At 36.0% G+C, this 10,048-nt stretch overlaps 1 protein-coding gene across 1 annotated transcript; it reads right to left on the bottom strand.

The window, feature by feature from the left end:
* Positions 1–7,293: 7,293 nt before the first annotated feature.
* On the bottom strand, positions 7,294–9,069 carry LOC124359239. The gene has a single exon (XM_046811869.1). It carries the CDS (start codon positions 9,067–9,069, stop codon positions 7,294–7,296), a length of 1,776 nt encoding a protein of 591 aa, XP_046667825.1.
* Between the last annotated feature and the right edge of the window lie 979 nt (positions 9,070–10,048).

The following is a 10,048-nucleotide window of genomic DNA, read 5'->3' as shown; positions in this document are numbered from 1 at the left end:
TATTTTGTAATCAAGTATTAATTTTATACACAGTATAAATTTAAGAGTGCAATTTTGTTTTTGTTAAAAGATTTGTTGTTAGTTTTAGAATACATAGCAAATATTCATTTTATTTTGTGAAACATTGTGGGGGGGGGGGGGGGTGGGGGGGGGGGGGGGTGGGGGGGGGGGGGGGTGGGGGGGGGGGGGGGTGGGGGGGGGGGGGGGTGGGGGGGGGGGGGGGTGAAAATATTGCTGACCTAGTATTGCAGGCACTAGATTTAAACACTAGCAGTTACACAGAGTGTTAGGTTAGGTTACAAAATTTCTAGTTTTGTAGTGGTTCATATTTTCATATTTATTTTCTAAAATTCATTTATAAGTATAAAAAATTGTATATGTCTTTTTGTAAAGAATTAAATGGAGTATAAGATAGAATAACTAAAAGTGAAAAAATAAAATATTTCAATAACACTAAGTTGTGTCAAAATAAAAAACATAATGTTTTTGCTCATAAAGTTTTTGTTAATGATTTTTTTTTATTTGTATAAAAACGTTAAATAAGTGATCAATGTATTATATGTATAAAGAAAATATATTTATCTGAAAAAAAAAACAAAAACCCAAGACATTATACCAATAAATAAATTTGTTATGAATTTTTAACCAGACCCTTGCAGAATCAGGCATTTTTGCTCGCCATTTTATTCATACCATATAGCAAAACGCTGCGGCACTCAAAGAGTTAAACTTAAAACCTACGTGAATTATTAAATATAATTAGGCTATAGTTTTTTATAATTAATTATTGCCAGCCTTTTTTAATGTATTGAATAAAAATTTTTTTTCTTTAATTGTTAGCTCTAGGCTAGTAGGCTTCGGGAAATCCCATGCCGCCTCAATGTACTATTTGTTTCTTGACGTAGGAGTCTTGTAAGGATCTAGGTTATCTTCTCGCTAAGGGTCCATCAGGCTTCCTAGGTTGAAGCATCTTATCCAGGTTACATTTAAGTTACCAATATGCAGATAGTTACTTTGTTTTAAATAAATTGCTTAATTGAGTTAAAAAATTGAAGTAATTCTTTAAAAATCTCTAAATCGTTTGACCGGAGAATTTTAGTTTTAAAAGTTTTGAACATTCATCCCATACTTATTCTTTATTAATTTTAAACCTTGGCTTCTAGCATGGTCATATGCAGGGCACGTAAAAAAGATACCTATGTTCCAAAGTTTCACTATGACCTAAAGTACAGTAGTGGAGTGAAATACTGACAAATAGTATATAGGTAGTATATAGTATATTGACGTGACCAAATCTTAAGTTTTAGAATGTTGATTATTTTCCATCTTTTCATTTCAACATTTTTTAACCATGTATATTTTGGTATCGTTACAACAACCTCTTTATACCATCGGGCTTTATCTACTCCTATAAACAGATCGTTACTTTTTGAGAAGTATAATTGTTTTTGGTACGCTTTGAAATTGTCTATGGATATATATCTGTTCTATTTTAGTGCCATCCTTTGATTGCCTCTTTTGCTAATTTGTCAGATTTTTCATTACCTGAAATACCTATGTGACTTGGAATCCACTGCAGGACAATATTTTTCTTTGATTATAATATTTTGAATATTATTGAGAAGATTAGATTTTGTTTCGATAAACCTATGTGACTTGGAACCCACTGCAGGACAATATTGTTCTTTGATTCTAATATTTGGAATATTATTGAGAAGATTGGATTTTGTTTCGATAAACCTTCGAAGCTGTTTTCTGTAGCGCTTACTGCTGCCTGTGAGTCTGTTAATATAACAAAATCATTAAAGTCTAAATTATTTATATATTCAATACATTTTAAAATTGCCATTAGCTCGGCTGTATAACTAGATGAATACGGATTTAAAGAATATTGATCTGATATATTGAGCAATGGAATATAAAAGGCAGACCCCGTACCATCTTTTGTTTTTGAACCATCTGTGTAAACACACAGATAGTCTTTGTATGTTGTGTTAAGTTTCTGTCTTATTGCCTGCAAAATAACTTTTTCATTTTGAAGATGCTTACTTATTAATTGTACACTCATTTTTATCTGTTATATTTATACTGGTGCTAGGTTTTTCATTACTGCCAATCATAAAAAGAGGTTCTTTAAAATCCCATTGATTTTTAGGTTCTTCATTAATAGAGAAATTAGGGTTCAACTGAGAAATGAAATGATTTTAAAAATAAAGGTATCTTCTTCTTTTCCCAATACTGCATATCCATATATGTCGAGTTTAAGTACATCAAACTGAAATAAGCAGGATGTTTACATTGAGTAATAATCTTGTAGATTAATCCTTCAGTTAACATATTTCTTCTTAGACTTAAAGTTATTATTGCTGCTTCTGCATGCAAAGCTATAATGGGGGTAGATCTGAATGCTCCAAGTGCAATTCTTAATGCTTGATTTTGAACATTGTCTAGTTTATTCAATTCAACTTTGGCAATGTGTCCATAAAGAAAACAACCATACTCTAACTTACTTCTGATAAGACTTTGTAAATTTGCAGTACAAATTCTGGATGCGCTCCACTTGTTCTGCAACTAATTGATTTCAATATATTTAAATCCTTTAGACATTGTTGCAATATTTTATTAATATGAGTCTTGAAAGTAAGCTTATTATCTATAAAAAATACCCAGAATTTTCATTGAATCAATTAGAGGTAATCGGTGTTCCTTTATAAAGTATTGTAGGTCAGGATCAACAACTCTTTTTCTGGAAAAGATAATTATACTACTCTTCTGGGCATTGAATTCCATGTGTAACATTTCAAAATATGTAACTAGATTGCGTATGGCTTGCTGCATTTGCGTGTGTACTACATCATAATGTTTATTTGAAGAATATAGCAGAATATCGTCAGCATACTGTAGAGATTTAATATGTGTTGGCAAAAACGAATTTATGTCTGATAAGTATAAGGAGAATAACAAAGGACTAAGAACACAACCTTGAGGTAAACCACTGTTACTAACTCTAGTGCAGGTAAACCTAGAATCAATGAAGCTTAAGTGCCTGTTTATAAGCCAGTTGTGGCAATAAACCAAGAATTTAGGTGGAGTACCTAAATGAGACATTTTATTTATCAGTGCTGGTATAAAAACATTATCATAGGCACAGGATATGTCCAATGATGCAGCAACAGTAGTTTCTTTATACGACAGGGCTATTAAAGTGTCTGTTATGAAAGTAATAAGATAATCACTGCAACCTTTCATTTTTCTGAATCCATATTGAGTGCTAGGAATTAGATCAAATTTTTCAATAAGCCATTCTAATCTGTTTTTGATCGTTGAGTTAATAATTTTAGCAAAGCAAGAAATCAATGAAATTGGTTTATATGTTCCTCCAGATTTTTATCTTTAGAAGGTTTAAGTAGGGCAATGACCCTGATGTGTTTCCAAGTTGTAGGAATGTCAGTATATCCATTCCAGACATCATTAAAGATTTCTAGGAGCATGTTAAGGGCATTTATTGACAAACATTTAATCATTTTATAGGAAATCCCATCTAGGCCTGGTGATGTGTTCTTTTTTTTTACTCTTAATACTGTAGTTAGTTGTAACTCTTTTAACGTTAAGTTTGTTTCTAAAGGGTCATTTGTTGATCTATATAATTTCATTTCCATGCATTGCATTTCATTAACATGGGGTACATAGTCTGGAATTATGTGTTTCATGAAACCCTCACACAATTCCTCGTTGTTATTTATAACAGCATCATTATGATTAATACTATTGTTACTTTTAACTTCTTTACTATTTTCCAAGCAAATGTACTTGATCTTTTTTCCCCAATATCTTGGCATAATTTTTCCCAATTTAATTTCTTGGCCAACTGGATTACTTCTCTCTAGCCTTTAATTGAGCTGTTTGATATGCATGGTAGTTAACTGCATTCATTTGCTTCTTGAATGTAGTAAATGCTAGCCGTCTTTGGGCAACAGCCCGGGAACAATTGTCTGTCCACCATAGTTTTGGTGAAAAAGCTTGCCTTGAATTATTTGTGGGAGTTTTAACTTTGGGAATAGATACTTCACTAGACTGTGTAATAATATTATAGAGTTCACTCATTTTATATTCAGGAGAGATTGGTTGTAGCTCCCTAATTTTTGTTTCAATAGTCTTAGTGAAAAGTGGCCAATTTGCTTTTTTAAAATTAAATTTGTTGTTATTAATATTACTAAAATATGGATTATACTGAAATGTAAGACTTGACATATTAAATTGTATACTTATTGGTAAGTGATCACTACCCATAGAGTCCTTACATATTTCCCGTTTTTCCAGTAAAGCATGCGTATTTGGTGACGCAAAAGATCCATCAAGGGTAGAAGCATGATGATCTAAGGAGGGCATTGTAGTGTGACTGTGATCATTAAGCAAAATAAATAGGCTAATGTATTGTTATATTCATGAAAAATAACATTTCCTCTTGTGTTAGGAGTAATTGCTCCCCAGTATGGATGATGAGCATTCATATCCCCATATAATAATGTAAAACCTTGATCTTGATTGAATAAGTATTGTTGCCAAAAACTTCTTTCAATTTTATTTGAAGGTTTACAATATATATTGTAAATGTAAATTAGGTTTCTTAAAATTAGTTATTTTAATACAGATTAACTGTATTATATTGTTGTTGTAGCTAGATATTTTTGTATATGTAACGGACTTATGTAAAATAACTGCAACACCACCGTCTCCATCAAATCTATTTACCCTTTCAATATTGTACATGTTATCCGTAATGTAATCTTGATCTGTTAGCCAAGTTTCCTGAATCATACACACATGGATGTTATTCTTTGTAATTGTGTGCATAAGTTCTGACCATTTGTGTTTAAGTGATCTTGCGTTCCACTGAAACACGTTTAAATTATTTAACATGTTTAACAGTTGCTTAAGATGAACTGTGTCCTATAATGGAACTTTTATTTGTGTTTTGTTTTAAATTTCTGTCCATGGAGATATTAGTTTTTGTATTAATGTTATTCTCCCCCATTTTGAAAGGGGCCAAAAAAAATCATCAACTTGTTTTTTTTGACGTGAATGAAATAGGTGTGGTTTCAAGTTTCAATTGTATCTCCTCTATTTTTTTATTCACCAGGGAGCGTAAGTATTCCTTTTCCTGTTCCGTACGCTGACTACTAATGTCAGGACTTACTTTTTCTTGGGTTGGAAAATACGTATGAGTTTTTGAATTAGGTACTGTATTAGCTCTGCTGCCACTAATACGATTAGGATGTAAGACCTTGGGCTTATAGTTATTATTTTTATAGCCTATCCTATGATTTTTGTATTTTTGTTGGTCTATCTGAGGGAGTATATGTAACATTATAATTAGCCTACTCTCACTGTTTCGGCTGTTAAGCTCGGAATAACCTTCTTCAGTTAAGGGCAAGAACATGTTGGCAGTTTCTAATAGGCTATTTGATTTAAACTTAATCAATGGAAGATCAGGAAAGTTAGTTTCATATGTGCGGGTTTTGGTGGCAGTAGCGTAAAAGTTAGATCTTACATTACCTCTAATTTTTTTATATGTTATGGGGAAAAACTTGCTAGACATATGATAGTCCTCTTTCATTGAACTCATCCTATCCTTAATGTTCTTTTGACAGATATATTCGGGGCATATTTTCGAGATGCTACTGTGTGGACCTAAGTAATGAATAAATTTGAAAGGGGTCTGACATTTATCTGTATGAAAACTCTCTTCACAGTTTCTACATAGCCTATTATTAGTACAGGGTGTGCTTGCTACATGTCTATAGGCAAAACACTGAAAACATTGTTTAACAGGATTAATGTAGGTATCTACCTTCATTCGAACATTAAGTTAACATACTCGGGTAGTCTGTTCGAGTCAAAAGTAACCTTTACTAAAGATGTAGGAACTAGTTCGCCATTAATTCGTCTTTTAATCCTATGAGCTTAAATAATATCCACATAACTTTCTGTATCTGCAAGTATTTCATTCTCTGATATTTCTCGCTCTACATATATGACTCCTACAGAATATATTCTAACTGATGGTACAAAAACATTGTAACGAGACAAATATTGGGAGTCTACTAAACTATTAGCTGCCTCATGGTTTTTACATGTTACTAAAAGATTTTTTCCCTGAACGTTCTATGTGTTCAATGTCTTCATAATGGTTCTTGATTATTGTAAATGGATTTAATTTACATTTTTCTTTATCTTGAATGATAATTTCAAACGGCCCTTGATTGTCAGATTTGTAATATCTCTTGATAAATGCTTTTTTCAAGTTTGGTAAAGTTTTGTTGTTGTCCTGATTCTCAAAAGGGCTACTAGCATCCTATGTCTCTTTTTCGTTTATTTTCATTACTTTCTAAAGTAAAACTCTCCATGTAATCATGATCGGGTACAATAATAGTGTGGACAGCTCTCTGTACCTCCATATTCTCCGTCTTGACGGAGCTTACTTGATACTTGAAGTCTTCATCGATGACTGGAATTCCAGATAGATTGCGTCAGTTTGGTTGATCCCGGAAGGTGGGACTAGAAGAGTGGCGTCGCATCCAGCTCAGTGAGTGAATAGAGAGGCCTTTCTATTAATTTGTTGTAGATTTCACTTCTGAACTTTAAACTGTTCAACGCTTTTTTCTCTTCAGGTAGGCTGTTAAAGAGTTTCAATGCTGCTACGGGAAAACACTTTTGGGACTTTGACAGTCTACATTTCGGGATATTCAACGCTTTTGCTCCTCTGGTGTTGTAGTTGTGAACGTCTTGTCTTTGGGTAAAATTTTGCTGGTTATTTTTTACGTACAACAACGAGTTTAAAACGTACTGCCCATATAGGCCTACTGTCAAAATTCCCAGTCGTCTGAAGATCGGACGACAGTGGTCCAGGTGTTTGGCAGATGTTAGGGTGCGCATAGCCTTCTTCTGGAGCAGCAATACCTCACCACACATAGGGGCATGTCCCCAGAGAAGCAATCCGTAGGACAGGTGGCTGTGAAAAAGTGCATGGTACACAATTTCAAGGTATTTTTCCGTAATTACATGTTTGAGTTTCCAGAGAAGGAAAACTACCCTGGAGAGCTTTGTGCAGATTTGCGTTATATGCTGATTCCAATCCAGCTTAGGATCAAGCCAAAAACCAAGCAGCTTAACAGCCTCCACATTATCTTCCGGATTTGTCCGCTTCAAAGTGCACAAGATCTGCTGGGTTTTATCTTCGTTTAATTTCAGCTTGTTTGCCGCAAACCACTTTTTTGCCACAGACAGCAGATCTTAGGCATCTCTGAGAACTTCATCCATGCACCCTCCTTTTGAGACCAGTGTGGTATCATCAGCAAAAAGTAATGTCTGGCCGTTCAGTCTGAGGTCGTTGACTAGGATGATGAACAGCAATGGTCCCAGTACGGAGCCCTGTGGGACGCCGTGCATAATTTCCCTGCTGCTAGATGTTGCGCCACCGATGGAGACTATCTGGCGTCTGTTTTCCAAGTAGTTTTCCAGGGTCTGTAGAGCAATTTCCCTTATTCCGTACTTCTTCATCTTATCAAGTAGGATTCTATGAGGCACACAGTCGAAAGCCTTACTCAGATCGCATAGCGTTAAGGCCAGCGAATCCCCATCCTCAAAGGCCCTGATAATTTCCGCAGACAAAGACAGAAGAGCAGTGGTGGTAGAGTGGTCTCTTCTGAAGCCATGTTGGTGATCTCCCAACAGAAGGTGAGATTCAAAGAAATTTGTCAATTGAGTTTTTAGAATTGTTTCTAGCACCTTAGACATTATCGGGAGGACAGAGATAGGCCTGTAGTTTGCAATGTCTTCTGCATTTCCCTTTTTAAAGATAGGCACAGTACATGCAACTTTCAATTTGGCAGGAAAAACACCCTGTCTAAGGCAGCTGTTTATAGCTGTACACAGAGGAACCGCCACAGTATCAATCACCGCCTTTAATACCTTGCATGACACTCCGTAGATGTCAGGGCTACTTGATGCTTTGAAGTTTTTAACAATTTTGACCACCTCTGATGGGGTCACCTCTTTCCATTGGCTCAGGCAAGGGCCCTGGCCATGCTCGGCATTTATAGTTCTAAAATTTAACGGGTCCTGTACTCCAGCTGGTATGCTTGACACAATTTCTTCTACAGTGTCGACAAAAAAGTTGTTAAAGGAGTCTGGACTCGAAGAACTGACAACTTTAGGCTTTTTAGATCTTGAGTCGTTAACCACTTCCCAAGCAGCCTTGCAGGGGTTTGGGGAATTTTCAATGAACTGTACATTGTGGGCCCTTTTTGCGTCCGTAACCTTCGACCTGTAGAGTCTGTTTGTTCTAAGATAGGTCGAGTAGAGTTTGATTTGTTCTTCCACTGACTTGGCAGATTTGTAGCGATCATGAACTGCAATCACAAGAGACTTAAGGTGACGCAATTTCGGCGTGTACCATGTTTTGTCCACAATTTTGGCAGTAGGCCTAGTTCTTTTACTCTTAACTCCACTAAGTGTTTTAGCTGGGAAGAGATTGTCAAATTCAAACATGAAAGAGGTGAAAAATGAATTGAAACAGGATTCCGGTTCCAGAACAGTAGATTCAGGCATTTCCTTCCTCCAGTCCAGTTGTCCTAATTGCCAAGATAACAGGGGCAGCTGGTCATCTTTGACTGTCCTTTTAATAAAATTGTAGTCTTCATGCCATGAAGGAGGAGTTTTACCTTCAGATGTGGCTGAGCACGGATAGTTTAAGTCCATCACAACCGCGTCATGGTCAGCGACCATAGGGGTTACAACTGAGACATTATAGTCCCATGAGTCAATATTTGTAGCCATAGTGTCGAGACAAGAGTGACCTCTGGTAGGGAGCCTATTTGCCACAAATAGACCTTGGCTAAGCAGTAAGTTTGTGAAGCGTCTTTCCTTGGTGGATGGGGTTTCCAGATGTATATTGAAATCTCCGCAGACCACAATCTTCTTTTTTCTAAGAGAGAGATAACTCAAACAGTCCTCCAGTCGTTCTAAGAAGTCATTGAAATTTCCATCCGGAGAACGGTACACCGACATCACGATAACAGAGCTGTCCAAGAGCTCCACTGCCGCCAATTCCAGGGTTAATTCTTCACAAAATTGTAGAACATTTATTTCTTTATGTTTAACTGAGGAGTGTACATACATACACTGCAGAACCTCCATGTTTGCAGGCTTGACGGCAGTACACGCTAGCCAACGTTAAATTACAGAGTCTATTGTATAGCTCATACTCACATTCCCGCAGCCAGTGCTCGGTAACACATAAAACATTAGGATCTAAGTCCTCAATAAATAATGACAGAACATTTAGTTTGGTTTTCATACATTGAACATTTAATGTAGCTATAGCTAGGGTACTATTTACTGTTTCTGAAGGCCTAGGTAACGGGTGTGTTTTTGGCTTAGAGTTTTGTAGGCCTACGCCTTGCCCTAACTCATGAGAGGTTTTGGCGTCCTTAGGAATAAAAAACGCTTGAGCGTGACATTTTAGGCCAACAGGAGCCATCCATAGCTGTATCCTTGTGTAGAAACTCTACACCTAATTTGAAGCTTTCATTTACTCCTTTACTCTCCAATTTATCCTTTACTCTAAAAGCCATATTCGGAAAGGTAATACTAACAAAGTCCTTTATATCTTCCTCTTTTGTTCCTTTGGCTACCTTTCCTAAATGGAACCATGCCTTCTTAGCTCCGAAGAACTTAGCAAGGTCAGGTGAGCTGGCAGTACCAATAAGGATTTTGTTTTTCTGTGGTCTCGAGCCTTTAGAGCTGTTTTTGGACTTCGGTTTGTCATCCTTATGTAGGCTATTTGTTTCTACATTAGGCCTAGTGTGAGACCTTTCATTGAGTCGTGGGTGGTTTTGTGACACTGGTTGATTTAAGTTATGCCTACTAGATTCTGGTTGAGCAGTAGGACCTAGGCCTATATTAACATTAATTTCATTCCTTTCAACAGAAAGGTCATCAATTTGATCAGAGCTAATTGAGTTTTCACTAGGTTAATGAAATGATA

Source organism: Homalodisca vitripennis, chromosome 1 (assembly GCF_021130785.1).
Source record: "Homalodisca vitripennis isolate AUS2020 chromosome 1, UT_GWSS_2.1, whole genome shotgun sequence".
Classification (NCBI taxonomy): domain Eukaryota; kingdom Metazoa; phylum Arthropoda; class Insecta; order Hemiptera; family Cicadellidae; genus Homalodisca; species Homalodisca vitripennis.
This window is presented reverse-complemented; position numbering and strand designations above follow the sequence as displayed.